At 41.4% G+C, this 15,900-nt stretch overlaps 1 protein-coding gene across 3 annotated transcripts in view; it reads right to left on the bottom strand.

The window, feature by feature from the left end:
- Window positions 1-601: 601 nt before the first annotated feature.
- Window positions 602-15,900, bottom strand: part of LGR5 (leucine rich repeat containing G protein-coupled receptor 5) — a 131,179-nt gene continuing 115,880 nt past the window's right edge. For all 3 annotated transcript variants that reach the window (XM_006273808.4, XM_059726087.1, XM_059726088.1), the window contains 3 exons: window positions 13,723-13,868; window positions 12,397-12,480; window positions 602-4,803 (listed from right to left, as the gene is read on the bottom strand). In XM_006273808.4, the coding sequence (XP_006273870.4) occupies window positions 3,716-4,803; window positions 12,397-12,480; window positions 13,723-13,868 (1,318 nt within the window). In that variant the 3' untranslated portion in view covers window positions 602-3,715. The remainder of the gene's footprint in view (window positions 4,804-12,396; window positions 12,481-13,722; window positions 13,869-15,900) is intronic.

Raw genomic sequence — 15,900 nt, 5'->3', positions numbered from 1 at the left:
ATTCACTTTCTCACAGAAGACTTCCTCATGCCCTACTCTTTTCTGATTCTGTGTCCCTTGTAACCTTTCTGCCCTGAAATCCCTTTGCAAGATTAATTTTCTTCAGTTACCTTCCTAGCTGGTTTCAATCAACTGTCAATTTGCTTTCTATTCTTCTATCATTTATACTTAAAACCTGTATAAGGCGCTTCTAACTTCTGTTCATACCTGAGAATTTTGCAGCAGACTCCCATGTATATTGACATCCTGCCTGAATGTACTCAGAAGCTCTAATTCTCTTTTGCAATATTGCTTTTTTCTAGTTATTTTACATCTTTCCATTCCTTTTAGTCTCCTGCTTCTTAGCTTTGTAAAATGCTGCAGGATGATCAATAAGGGAGATGAGGAGGATCTTTGGTAAACAGACTTACTTTTATGTTGAACTACAACCCTATTCTAGATTTCTTCTGTTCTCACAGAACCCCAATAGGAACAAATTACCTCTGATTTTAAATTCTGGCTAGAATTTCAGAAATCTTACTCTGGTAAATTAGAACATATGCTTGAAAAATTTGGTAACGACTAATTTTGGCTGTACATGATTCAGACCCTGGTGAAATGCTTTCCAATGTTTAGTCAGAATTTTTATTACAAATTACATATATATTTGGAACACTGATAGAAAAGAAAGTATGTAATCTATTTACAGTCACTACACATTTACATATAATATATACAGATAATGAATTTAGTAAAATATGAGCAGAAAATAGAAAATATAGCAAATATAAGTATGAAACTGTACATGGCTTATTCTCACGTCCTTTAGCATGGTTGTATTTTACTGTAGTAATAAATACAGCTCTATATTTACAAATCTTATTTAAAAAATCTCTTAAATGAATTTTAACAATTCCAAGTTAAAATATCTGATCAAAATAATTCAAACATGCTTATAAAAATAAGACGTATAGTCTTTCATTTAGGACTTTCTGCAAGGTAAAAAAGTTCTAATAGAAGTAGCTTTTTAAACTAGTCTTTAGATTTATAACATTATTTTGTTTCTCAAATCATTTTACAAACTTCTTAAATATAGCGAGCTGAAAGGAATTTCACTGACATCAAGCAGTGCAGCACAGATGGACTCACGTTAAAATAAAGCTAAATAAACATGGTAATAAGCATTGTGCAATGGTCGATTGATCCTCTGTTTAATCCAAAGTGGTTTCAGGAATCATTTTCCAGCTGCAGGCTGCACTGCTTCAAAAGCCACAGGAGAAAAGGATTAAGATAACCACGCAGCCAGCTTTATCATACATAATTTCTCCATTTGTTCATTTTTTTCCCAAGGATGCACGTCAGCCAAAGTCAACCTGATGCCATCTGTAACTACAAAGCTAAAAAATGTGTTTTCTTCATTCACGCTGGTATTTCTAGATGTGTCTGAAGCTGGTGACAGACTTTTCTTTGTGAAACTCATCCTTGGGTGACAGGAAGTTACATATGTGGTAACATATAAAGATCAATCATCTGTAATTGGTTACCTTAAATTATTTGGCTCATCTCACCTTGTTATGTTATTCAGATGTTATTTAATGTTATTCAGAATATACTTTTGCCCACCTGGAGCTTGGAGTGACCTTTAAACTAAGTAGTAGGTACTGGCCCATTCAAAATTTTTGCTTATGGAAGTCCCCCCCTCTCTCCCCCCCCCCTTTCTGAATATGTGCATAACAGCATTTTGTTTGATCTGCTCATTGAAGAAAAGGGGCCATCTCTGGGAAAATGGGATTGAAGTTAGATCAAGGTATATGCTAGTCTCCAAACAAAGCAGTGGGAGCTATGTTGCTTAGAAGATTTGAAAAATAAAGTAGGCAAGGTGCTGGGGGTCTTCTCTCTAATCATGATGGTTGTGATTCAGCAAGGAATTCACTGATTTTTATGTGGCCATTTACTCTTAGCTTTTATGAGCCACAGGCTAAAGACCTCCCTTAAATTAATTCTTCCTTCAAGTCCAATAGCTATAGCTAAACTAGAGAACTTTTTTTTTTTAAGAACACATGTCTAATTTTGATTTAAAGACTCCCAATGATAGCAAATCCACTGCAGCCTTTGGAAATTATTTGGGTGGTTAATTACTCTTGCTGTTAAAAATCTACACTTTATTTCTAGTCTGAACTTCTATCTACCTTCAATTTCCAGTTAGTGGATCATGCCATCCTTTGTCTGTTAGATTAAAGAAACATCTATGAACATATTTCTGTTCCTCATGCAGATACTTACAAACTGTGATCAAATAATCTATTAACCTTCTCTTTAATAAGATAAAAATATTGAGCTCCTGGATTTCTTGCTATAAGCCAGATTTTCTAAACTTGTAATCATTCTTTTTGGTTCTTCTCTGAAGCGTCCCCAATTTTTATCTGTCCTTGATGTGTGGACACACACATTTGATGCACTATTTCATTATCAGTCATAACAAATGCCAAATAGATATGTTCTTTCTATTTCTACTTCATATTCTCCTGCCTACACATGAAAAGATCTGTACACCTTTTTGGTCTCATTGCATAGCGAGATTGTTTGGCTATCTATCCACATGACAGGCATCTTTTCCAAAAAAATTGCTGTTCCCCAGGAGAGGGTTTCTCCCATGCCAAAGTTTACATCCCTTTTTCCAAGATGACTTGACCTTACAATTGTGTCTTTGCAAGACAAATTATTTGCTTGCATTCAGCTTACCAACTGATTCAGCTCATTGTGTATCAGCAACCTGTCTTCCCCATCATTTTCTCCTCTCCTGGTGTGTTTCATCTAAAGACCTTATCAGTACTGATCTTTGTCTTCCTTATTGATTAAAAATACAAATAATATTGAGTCAAGATCCATAAGGAGCCTTACAAGAAAAACATGTATTTTCCCACTGATTGTTGATTTGCCATTTATGACTGCATTGAAACTAGTCAGCTGCTTTTCAATAATTTTTTTATGTACCATTTTGTTTTTGTTTTATTCTAGTTTATGAAGATGTCCTATGGTCCCATTTGAATTATTAAATAAATGTTACTTTTATCAACTTCATTTGTAACTGCTTTTAAAAACAGTATCAAATTACTTTGACGAGATCTGTTTTTCATAAGCCCCTGGGATTTCAGCATGATTATCTGCATGCTTAAGTTTCGATACTTTGCTTCAGTACTTTGCTGAATCATGAACATAGGCAGCTTCCATCTCTCCCCTGAAACACACTTTAAGAACCACATGCCACCACCTATCTAGAGCGTTTAACAATATTCAGGGAATCTAGATCTCAAATTCACTCTGTTAGCCGGAGAACTTTGTCATTTTAACTTTTTAAATTCTGTAACTCAATATGCTTAGTTAATAGCTTAATTAAAATATTGGTCATGCCTCCAAGAAGTCTATTGCTTCAATGTGTTGTTTTGCTGTTGACCAAGAGATGCATTTTTAACATTCTCTCTAAAAGAACTGAGCCAACTGTGTAAATACTGGCAGTTTTCAGGCTCCCTCTTTATATCAAACTTCATTGGGCTGAGAGAGTTTATAAGCGGGAATTTCAGCCTGTTGCCAGTTTTGCCAGGAACTTGGAGCTGTGTGTGACAGGAATCAAGCGCACCTTTGACCCCGCTTTCTAGTATATGTACACACACCCATCCTTAATTTTGGGACTGGAAATTTTGTAAACATATAGATAACTTTTGTTTTGCCACTGAAACTAGCGACATGGAACAAATGCTACTGATGAAAGGTTACAGCTTTCTGTCATTTGATAAGATGGCGTTAGTGAGCTGCTGGCAGGCAGGTCGTATGATATACCAACACTTGCAAAGGTTACCAAAGCTTGTGTTGAATCGCAGGACTGTTTCTCTACATCTTCTGAATTAACAGAGATCAGACTTGTGTGTTTTGATCTTCTCCATAATAAAGTTTGCTTACGGAGACTTCCTAGATCTTCCTTAAAATGGGGATTGAAAAGTATATAAAGAAGAGGGTTTAGGCATGCTGGCAATGGGACAATGACTAGCAGTATTGATTTAATCACTTCTGGGCTAATAAAAGTAAGGTTTAGTAAAGAAGAAAAAGATAAAAAAGCCACAGGGCAATAAAGAATGCAGTTAGTAAAGAGTAGCAAGGCTATGTGCTTGACCATAGAACAGTCCCAAATATTGTCTAGTTCTCCCTTTTCCAAACTACAGTACAGTTTTGTATAGGCAACAGTCATCACCAGAAAACAAAGGGAGTTCAACAAGACCAAAGCTACCATGTAGCCCATAGCTGTGGGTTCTCCAAATGGCAAGGGTAAACAAAGTGGAGAAACCCCATACTCACCCCCACTAAGCAGTGGCACCACTGCAATTACCAATGCCAAAATAAAGCAAAAGAAAATGGCTATTTTTACACTAGCAACAGAGGATTTTGTTTCAAACTTTGTAGCTTGCTTTATGGAGAAGCCACGTTCCAAAGCTGCCAAAGTAAGGAGGAAAATGGAAGTTTCTGAAGCAAAAATGAAGAGGAGGCCAGTGATTTTGCAACAAACTCCATTTTCCCACCAAGGACCGTATTGAGCAAAACTGCCAAAAGTTAATGCATCCACACTAGCCAGTATTCCACTGGACAGACCCATTAGTGTGTTTACAATGGCTATGAGTCCAATCAAAAGTTTTATAGAGGAAATATACAATGGAGACCTGAAGACTGTTGCAGTCACCACTGCATTACAAATAAAGGCCAAAACCACTATGGTCCAAACGCCAATTCTGATCAGCCAGCTACCAAACAGATGATCACATGGTTTGAAAGGGCCTGCAATGAAAAAAAAAAAGAAAGATGGGCAGAGGAAATGCATATAAATGAAGAATCAATCTGCAACAGCAACATTTCTAACTGGCATGTCTCTTGTTTTTTACTGTAGAAAATATTTATCCCTACCAGCACATGTGGCTAAGTATCAAATTCTAATTGGTACCTCATATGGGAAGGACTTCAGTATGATTCCCTATCCCTCGGTTATGCTCCAGAATGTGAAATTACTTTACTTACAGTAATTGGAGTTTTTTGAGATGAGCTCTCCACATGCACGCTTCATTATTGATGTGCAACATGCCTCTCTGCTTCCTAGCTTGGAGACTTTGGCCAGCAGTACTTATGTAGCATGCATGTACCCTTGTATTCCTTGTATTTTCAACCAGGCTGACAAAGCGCAGAGTGCAATGACTATACTGTTTCCTCTCAAAAATGTGATTCTGAGTATATTAGACTCCTAAGAAGAAGGGTTGGAAGGTGGGTTGCATGTGGACCACACGTCTCAAAAGACTTCCTGCTTGAAGGATTGTCTACATGCACATTTCACTACCAGTGATTCCAAAGCAGTGGACTAATTCAAGTGGAAACAGAATCTGAGTCTCAAGAGAACAGGGACTGAAAAACTGCTTTGCTGAATGTAATGTTCACAAAAGATGGTACAGATGTTGTGTAATGCTAAGTAAACATGTAACCAAAGCTCCAGGTGGCTGCTTTGCAGCTGTGTGAAATGGATACATTTCCCAATGAGGATACTAGTGTAGTTGAAGCTCTGAGGAACATGTTCTTATCTGATGGATGTCAGCAAATACACCAGGGCCATCTCCTCAGAGGTCTTTACACTGTCAAAGATCCATTTGGACAGACTTTCAGTAAAGATCTATTTGTACTTTATTTTATTTGCTATAGTCGCAAAGAGCCAAGGAGATGACCTTGTCTTTTGCATGTAAAAGTTGGGCCCTGCCTGTATTCAGAGCGTAGAGAGATTCTTCAGTTCCAGACGCACGTGGCTTTTGGAAGGATATGAGACTGTCAATCCGCTGAATCAGGTCTTTCAGTAAAGGATTTGGGATGAATCCTCAAAAATACCTTAGGATGGAAAACTGTGATCAGGACCTGGATCCCTTGTACCTTTCTTGCTTATAACTTAACCAATATGTGCAGGAAAGAACATGATATTATTGGTTTAAAAGGAGACCAATGGAGAAGAACATGTTAAGGTTTCAAAGCAAAATGAGATCTTTTCCAGGTGGAATCATCTTAGGCACTTTACCATTTTATGGTGGGGAAATGATACTGGTCATCCAACTGATGGACAGCTGAGACTGTTGACAGGCATAAGCTGACCAATTGCTACAACTCCAAAAAGCAGTAGGATCTTGGTTCTGATCTTGCATATATAATCCAGGATCTTTTAGAACAGATCTTGTCCAGTAATCTTTGCCACTTTACTACATTTTATCATTGATCAAGATGTCACAGACAAGTGAAAAGCAGGTCCAGGAGTTGATCATTTCTGCGTTCTGTGACAATGGATCTAGAAGAGTGGTTCCCAACCTTTGGTTGCAACCCAAATGAAGGTTGTGGGGGCGATGCCAGCGGCACCACACACAAAAGGCATACCATGTGTCGGGAGCTCCCACACCCCTGGGCACCACCACTGCTGCACTTCACTCCCAGCAGCAGGTTGCAGCAAAAAAAGGTTGTGAACCACTGATCTAGAAGAAGAGATACGGTTTTGTGTTGAGTGGGTGAGGCACAGAATGTTTAGGAGCCAGAACCCTCACTACACAAGCACTTTCAAGATCAATTTGTCTGAATCTTCTTTGGTCTTGGGAACACCCTGGAAATTGGAAGGATCACTTGACATGGACACCAATACTTTCCTGTCCACAGGATCAGAATGTCATTTGACAGGGATTGGGCACTCAGGGCTCCTGTCAAACCAAAGGTTCAAGACTTCTTGTTGGTTTGTCATGAACAGGTCAATCAGAGATCACCATGTCCAAGAAAACCATCCTGAAGAATGGACCTTTGGAGTGTGATTCTGAGAAAGGTAAGCTGTTCTGCTGGTATCTAAGTGACCAGCGAAAGAGATATCAGATATCTAATTCACCAGTTCCTGCTTGATCATTTCCTGACAAGGGAGGAAGATCTGGCTCAACTGTGGCTACTGTATTGTCCATCATCATCTGTACTGACTGGCCCAAAATTTGCTGCTGGAAGGATTTCCAAGCCTTGCAGACTGCTCTAAATTTGAAGCTGTTGATATATATCTGTGCTCTCTGCTGGGCCTTTTGAGTCCCTACATATGAACCTTTGTAATGAGGCATCTATCACTATATTTCTAGACAGGAGTGATGGGGGCTACCCTGCAAGTGTTTTTAGGGTTACTTAATCCTTTCAGGGGCAACACCAATAATGGCAGCACAATCAAGGGCTTGTCCAAGGGATGTTTGCTTGGGGAGAACTCAGATTTTAGCCACCCTTGCAAATATTGGAGGTGGTTTGGCATGTGACATTATGAAGGTAAACAAGACTGTATGACCTGGCAGGACTAGAAAAATAGGACTGCATGCTATCTATAGGATCAGACTAATTGGGTTCTGTTTTGAGGGGGTAGGCCACAGATTTTGTGAAGTGTAGAAGTGTCTCTGAACTGGGATGAATTTTGTGTGATTTTTATGAATTCATTCTTAGCTTCAGGTTCTGCGGCAGGTCAAATGTGTAATAGTAAATGGCACCTTGACCTGGTTGAAGGGATTTCCACTTCGCCTGCAGTTGTCCAGGTATGTGTGTGCGTAAATTTCATTTACCCTTGGGTATGCTGCCTAAAATTTAAAGTACTTTGAACACCCCAGAACAGCTGAGACACCAAAAGTTAAGACATGTAATGGTTATGATTTTGACATACCACAAATCCTATGACATAGCACAGAGTATATGTGGATATATGCAGCCTGGAGGTGAACAGATGCTCCCTGAATCCTAGAAAGGGATTATCAAGGGGAGGATAAACTTCAGATTTCCTTGAAAGATCCAAGATAGGTCACCATTCTCCTTTCCTCTTAGGGATCAAAAAAGTAATTGCTGTAGAGATCCCTCTTTCTTAGTATTGAAGGGGAGCTTCTTCTGTTTCTCCTAGTGATATAATCTTTTGTTGTAGAAGGCCATTATGAGAAGGGTCTTTGAAGAGGAGCAGGGTGGGGAGAAAAGTAGAAGAATAAAGGTAGGCTGTGAGTGAATCAGGTTAAAATACCTAGCTGTGATGGTGTCTATGACTGACTTACTGGTCCATGATGAAATAAGAGAATGTGTCTCTGCAGTGGGCCATATGGTTCCCAAAGGATGTGTTACTACTACTTTATCTATAAGGTTGATTTGATTCTAGTTTTTTGACAGTCCTGTCAGAACAACTGATTTGTGTCATGAAGTAGGTTGGGATGTTGAAGCTAGCAGTCTTAAACCAATGAAGCATTTGCCTCTTTTCAGTGGTTGTGAGCTGTTGCTTGTAGGTTTTTTGACATATATACTGAGGGCATGGAGAACTGTCCTGAAGTACTTCAAAGTGAAAAAGGGATATAGGTTGTAGCCGTGTTGGTCTAAGGACGTAGGCAGACAAGGTTCTTTGTGTAAATCTGATATTTTTTGTCTTGGAACTAAATAATTCTGATTCCTTAAATAGCAAGTCCTCCATAATGAGCATGTCTACACATGTACCCAACTGAGCAGTTGTTACTGTGCGATCATTTAGTAGTTGCTTTAACAAGTACTAAATGACTGTGCAGTAACCACTGGTGCTGCATGGGTCGTTTCCAACCCTACTGCGCAGTAGCAACGAGCTCATTGCTACTGTGCAGTAGTGGTGGTTTCATGGTTTATTCCTGCCAACACTGTCACCATAGCAATGAGCTGTGTCACCGTAGTTCATCACTGTGGTAACATGGCATCTCATGTAGATGTGCCCACTGGTGTTTCTCCTAGGGAAAACCAGAACCCTACAGCCAACTTGCACATTACTTTGACTATAAGAGGTACTGAGTGGGTTTACCCATGTGCATCCTGGACCTGTCATATATCTTCATTAACAATTTGAAGGAGGGTTTGACTGCTCACTTAGGAAGTTTGTGAATGACACCAAGCTGGTATTGTCAGTCTTTCAGGAGGTGGTGGCTGCTGTGGCAGATGCTTGCCAAATGAATCTAGCCAAGTCTTCATCACCTTGTCAATGAGCAGTACCATTTTTACAAAAGGAAGTGTGGAAAATGATCTTCCAGTTTCTTGACTTCCATTAGGACCTATAGGAATGTAACCATTCTTTTCAAGAGAAACACCTGTAGGTACCTGAGGAAGCCCCTCTCTTGTCTGGAGGAGGACATTAGGGTAGATATACCATGTCTCTTAGAGCACAATTACAGCCATGTCTTCAAAGAATAGATGGATAGGTAACAAGTTCATTGATCAAGGTACCTAGGGACAGTATGGTTTGTTAGAAAACTTATCTTCCCTTTGAGAGTTTCCATAGGCCTCAGTAGGGAAGTGGAGGAGCAACTCTTGAGAGAGCATTTTAAGGTTTGGCTATCACCTGATTCTACTGAAAGAGAGCATGCAAGGGTGGTGCTGCTGACTTTGCAGTCAAGGGAGGAGCTAATAAAGAACCTGGTACACTACATACTAGTTGGGGGAATGCCACAATCAGTGGATGAACAAAGATGGTAATTTGGGTTTCCTGTTTGGGCTGTGTGAAATGGCACCATTCTATTCGATGGAACAGCATTGCGTTTCAAATTTCATTTTGATTCAAAACTGCTGTTCTGCTTCGTTTCGTTGAAATGGTTTTGCTGTTTCAACGCTGTTCTGACATTTCACCCATAGTCTATAATGGGGATGCTCCAAACAGCCTGTAACTTTGTCATTTCTGGCCTGATTTAGATGAAACTTGCAGGAATGGTGGCCCCTTCTGAGGGCATGAAGCCTGCCAAGTTTCAAGGAGATAGGTGCAGGGGTTCAGGGAAACTGCACCTCAAAGTCTTGAAAGCAAAAAACTCATCATGTGTATATGTTAAGCCACAGCAGGATCAAAACTGCAGGCATGCTAGCCACTGTTGAGGTCACAAAGCCTGTCAAGTTTCAAGGAGATAAGTGCAGGGGCTTGGGGGAAACTGCACCTCAAGCTATGGACAAGCAAAACTCGTGACATAGGTGACACTGTGTGGGTTAAGGCGCAGCAGGGTGAACGCTGCAGGCATGCTAGCTCCTGCTGAAGCCATGAAGCCTGACAGCTGTCAAGGAGATAGGTGCAGGGGGGTATGGGTTCTGGGCCCCTGCACCTCTGGCTGCTGACAGGCAAAACTCGTGACATGGGTGGGTGACAGTGTGTGTGTCTGTGTTAAGGTGCGCCCTCACTCAACTGACACCAAGGCAGAAAGCAGGGCACTTCAAACAAAGCTGCCTTCTTTGCAGTTTTTCCATCCCTCCCCCAGAGCACTGGGATTGGAAGGGACCTCAGGGAAGGATGACAGTCACTGGCCAGCTACACACAGTCAATATCAGAGTAGTCCTTCCCCCACTTTCTCCCTGCCTCTCCTTAGTTTAGTTTCTGTTTCCCTGCAGGCAAGCCCAGCTTGAGCTTCGAAACTCGAAATGTTTTGAATATTTCAAAACGTTTCAACTTACCTCGTTTCGTTTCAAGGCTGTTTCGAAGCTCTCTCTTCCATTTCAATTTTGTTGTTTCAAGCTCGAAACAAGTCGAAACAGCGTTGAAATTAAACTGCCATCAGAATTTCATGCAGCCCTGTTTCCTGTCATAGAGCTGGTCTGATGGCTCCATGACCCTCACTGGGCCTGTGGTGGTGTGTGGTGCTTGGGCAAGGCAGCACTTTCACTCCCCCCTGGATTTACACAAGTTTATAAGTTGCTATAGTAGATGGTACAAAGCATATCAGCATCATCGAGCGCAAGGCTAGTGCTTTAGAGTAGAAGGTTGATAGAATAATGAAGTGAAGAAGATGGAAACTTCAGTGCCAAAAGCATCAGGTTCTCAGTATGCCGCTTGGGTGCTGAGCCATTGGCACTATAAGGCATGTGAACTGCACTGGTTGCCACTTGTGATTGTGAAGACTTGGTGGCAGGCTGATGTTAGGAAGGAGATCTTTGGGAGAAGTTCTTCATGGGGGTTCTGCCCTTGGAACTCCCTTTGCCCTTTACCTTATCTAAAGAAGTTATTTGGTCCTCTTGGCTGGAGAATACTATTTTGAATAGCAAGGAGCCCATGTATGTATGCTTTCTGTTTCCCAGTAGTCATGCCCATAGGCATCTTGGAGTCTTGAGTCTGATGCCAGCATCACAGATTTGCCTAGGGGGTACATCTGTCCTTGTGGATCTGGGAGGTGAAGGATTTACTTTTCAAGATGAGGGATTCTCTCAAGTACCAGAGCTATTTCAAGTGTCCATCTGCTGGTATTGACATGGCATAAGAAGACCATGATCTGAATCCAGGCAATCTCTGAGGTCATTTTGGATTACAAAGTTTAGGGAAAATTACATGATGTCAATAAGCAGTAAAGCTAAGTTCTACTAAAACTAAGGTAAACTAGAATTAACTTTGAGGTAGTCTGGAAATTGGAACTTGGATGGTGAGAAGCTCCATCTTGAGCCAAAGGCAGCTGAAAAGAATTGAGAGGGTGGTCAACCTGCTCTACTCTTCCTTGGTTTGAGGCATATGAAATCCCAGGATGTATGTACACTGTACATATACTGCTGGCCAAAACTTCCAGAGCACAGGCAAATGGAGATACCTACACACCAATATTGGTGTGCATATGGAGGGTGGGAGCTGTCATCTTTACTGTTGTCTAGAACCATGTGCTGTTTTGGATAAGCAGAAAGCTCTGACAACAGGTTTTGGCTGCTGCATGAACCTCCTACCCTCTGTGTCCACGGCCAGTGGTATACAGGATAGCACAGGTGCAGGGAAAGTCTTCCAAGAGATGACTTTGTTGTAAGGAAAGTTGCAAGTATTTAGTAGGACTGGTGTAAGAGCTTTTTTGCTTCCTCTGTTCTGATCCTATTTTATCTTATCCATACTGTCAGGCTTATCAGGAAACGCTGTCCAATAAAGACAATGCCAATAATGGAAAGTAATTTAGTTAAGAAGGTCTTTTCATGGCAACAGAATTAGGATTTTCTTGTCTTCTATAAATTGGGGCAAACTATTATAGTAGAATAAGTGCTATTATAGTAGAATAAATCTGGTATGATTCATCTGGCTACAAAAGATTAATTTCAGGCTTATGCTGAAGTGACTGGACTTATCTTTTTTTCCATGAGCACAAAATACAATGACTTACAGGAACATATTGGTAGTACCAAAATGAGAGAGAGAGAATTGCTTTAGGACTGGAGGGGCGATTTTTTGGTACAAGTAGTTCCAGGAACCAAGGTACAGAAGTGGCATATGGGAAATGCCACTGCTGAAGAGTTTCATAAGTTTAATGAAAAGTTATGCCTCCAAATTATTGCAACTCATTGCACTATTTCATATTGCTGGATCAGCTATCCAGGGAAACTGTTAAGTCTCCTATCTGTTTGGCATACCTGGAGGGGGTGAGCATTGCACTGAATGATGAGCTTTCAAGTCTTCCTCAAAGTCCAGCAGAAAATCTTCCAAGTCACGTTCATCTGTGGGGGCAGGGGAAAAACCCAGATCTTTTTGACTCTGGTTGTATAGAAACTTTACTAGTGTAACTTTTGGGAAGTGGCTGTGCAAGTTTAATGCTTGGCCTTGCTGTCTCTTAACAAAACCTAAACAGACTTTGGCTATTTGGTTTTGGATTAGCTAGGGAGGACTGATGTAAACAATGGCATTCCCAGTCCCCTAAAGATAATTTGTTTCAGAAAGGTGTCCTTCAAATACTCTAGCCACTGAAGAGAGGAGGCTTTTCCTGACATCTGAGGAATACTAGGTAAAGATACTGCTATGCTCTCTCTCAAAATTTCTGCTCTGTTATGTTTGTTTCATACCCAAACACCTCCACTGATTACAACATGTAATCCCAGAACATATATTTCCAAGCCAGCAGCAATCTCTGACAGTGAAGCCCTGAACCATCCTCCTATTGAGTGGGAAGCCTAGCTAGAGCCATTTCACTTCCTCTCAATTTTGGGAAGAGTTGGTCATCAGCATTATGTTATTTGCTGTTGGGTCACATAGAGCAGCCCTTGGTATTAGCAAGCTAACTGATTTGTTTTTCATAGGCAAAACATTAGAAATCACACTCTGCGGTGGTGATTGGTATGGTCCATTCAAAGTGATGGCACCCCTTGAAAGGGTATTAGGAAACAATTCTCACAGTCTGAGAGTTGCATCCTACTCCCATTAAATTCAATAGTAAAATTCCCATTGATTTTACTGAAGCAATCAGGAGCATTTAAGAATGTTATAAAGGCAAAGGGCAATATTATACACTAGCCAATTGCCTGTTATGAATGACAGATTTAAAATAACTAAGGAGTGTTTACCTGGCCACCCCCTGCTCACTGTTCAGGGCTGGCAATGTAAACACTCCCTGCGCTGCCACCACTGCCGCTTCCTCCAGCCACTGGTGCAGGGGCTCCCTTCCCCCACCCACCTCCATCTCCTCCCCTGAGCAACGGGGCTTCTTCCCCTCACCTCCCTTCTGTCCCTGCCGCCTCCCTCCCCCTGCCGACTGTTGGATGTGTCTGCGCCCGCCTCCGCCTGCTTCTACCTCCTCCACTGAGCAGCAGGGCTTTCCCCCGCCTCCCTGCTGGCTCTTGGGTGCCCACCTCTGCCTCCTCCCCACCTGGGCCCATGCAGCCAATTGCCACCTGTCCTCTTGAAGCTGACCAAAAGCATTATGGACAGACAGATAAACTAAGCTCTTTATTATATTAGAATTTTACCTTGAATTTGTAACATGCTGGTCTCTCTCCTGTGAAAATCATCAGTGCTGCTATTCTCATCTTTGTTCCACTGGCTGGGGATTTTGTAATGGCTCTCACAAGCTCCAAACGCACAGCACTGGTAAGCATATGGCATTTCCATGACCCTGTATATTAACAGAGAACTATGACATTACATTTGTTAGAAAGGTGTACTTCAGTAGGGGCTAACTTTCTTGGCAGGTGTGCCACAAATTAGCCCCACACCTTCCCTGAGTGCCACTCTCATCCCCTTCCCCTACCTGATTGGCTGCTCTGCTTCCTGCTCCCTGCCCCGTGTCCCTGCCCAGTTTGCTACTCTACTTTCTGCTCCTGGCCCTGTGTTCCCTGACTGATTTGCTGCTCTTTCTGTTTCCTGCCCTATCTGGCACTGTGTTGCCTGTTCTCTTTCCAGTCTGCCAGATGTTGCACACAGAGGGTGCATGTGCCTCTTGGCCACACATGCCACAGGCTGACTGCCTTTTATACTGGCTCATTATGGTTAACATGGGGAGAGATGAACTAAGTTACATAATGGTTGAAAGTAAAAATTTCCATGTTTAAAAAATCTTATTAACGCAGTGTTAGGGTTGCACAGATAAAATTACAAGTCAGAAAACGCAAAGAGTTCCAAGGCATATTTTAAAAATACGGTGTGCTTTGCATCTTATTTATTTCATAACAGATAATTTATAACATATTTACTGATACGTTAAATTGTCTAGTCCTGCTATATTAAATATATATCTGCAGTGCAGTTGAGTGAATGTTGCTTCCAAAACCATAATATTTGCCTTTCCTGACATCTAGTGATTTTAACTGTTTTAACTCACTAATTTATCCATGTCATTTCCTTAGGTTTATTTTTCTTTTAAAAAGAGAGATTCAAGATCATCCTACCTGGATTATGAGTACGACCAAAACCTCAGTCCACAAGCCCTCACATTTTGAGGCCATCAAGATTAATTTGAGACTAGATTTAAACTTTGTCCATCTGTATTTTAAAATAGCAGAAGGGAGTTTTATCCCTTGGACAAAGATCAAGAGTGGGGACTTATAAACTGAAATGTGAATGATTTGAACATTTTGAAATGTGTGAAAAAAGGATGTTACAAAGGAAATTGTTTTATGATCTTTGTTAGCATGGGTGATTTCTGTTATGAGGTGTTGACATTCATAAACTAACCCCTTTTAGAATGTGTGTATTTCCTATGCTGATTTAGGATTTCACATTGACTACTAGATTTCAGTTTATTATACTCCTAGGAAAGTTGCAGGTCTCATACATTTTGAAGTCTGTTGCTCTGTAGATATTTCAAAATGGGGTGGGTACAAAGAAATGCCTATGCATACGGTGGAAAAATACAGGTGACTATGGGAGAAATATAAAAGTGCAGACAGAAGTAACAATTGAAACATTTCAAATGCCTTTAGAACAGGGTGGGCAAAATATGGCCCATGGGCTGGATCCAGCCTGCCAGGCCATTCTATCTGGCCCATGGAGCCCCTAAAAAATTTAGAAAATTAATATTTACCTGCTCCTGGCTGCCTGTCAAAGATGACAGGAGCCATGGGCAGTAGGACCCAGGGGGAGCCGCCAGCAGGACGCAGCCCAATCCCACCCCACCCCCAGCCATTTCCCTGCCTTCTTACCCTGGCACTACTCCAGCACCATGTGGCTCCTGGCTGCATCGCCGGACAGTGGGAGTACAGTCCCCCGGGGGGGGGTGCGTTTGTTTGTAGGGTGAATCCCACATGCACACCCTACCATACACATGTGTTTCCCTCCCACATCACTGCCATACACACAGACCCCCACATCCCCTCACACACGCCAACTACCTTCCCCCCACACAGCCCCCTATAAACCCTGTGCCTACCCACACTCCACATATCCACACACACATGCTTCCTCACCCACCCCCACACCTATCCACCCCCCACAGACACTCGCACTCTCCCCCACATTCCCCCTACCCACACACCCACAGCTCCCACAAACCTATAGCCACCCTTCCCCCTCACAATATGCAAGAGTAAGACTTCATTTTAAACTATTGTATGCCAGTCACCTCTACGTACACTATACAAACACATACAAACCAGGACAAAAATATTTATTGAAATCAGATTAATGAATGGTCTAGATGTTTGCTTTTT

The sequence above is a fragment of the Alligator mississippiensis genome, chromosome 4 (assembly GCF_030867095.1).
Source record: "Alligator mississippiensis isolate rAllMis1 chromosome 4, rAllMis1, whole genome shotgun sequence".
Taxonomy (NCBI): domain Eukaryota; kingdom Metazoa; phylum Chordata; order Crocodylia; family Alligatoridae; genus Alligator; species Alligator mississippiensis.
The sequence above is the reverse complement of the archived record's forward strand: the minus strand, read 5'-3'. Positions and strand labels throughout refer to the sequence as shown.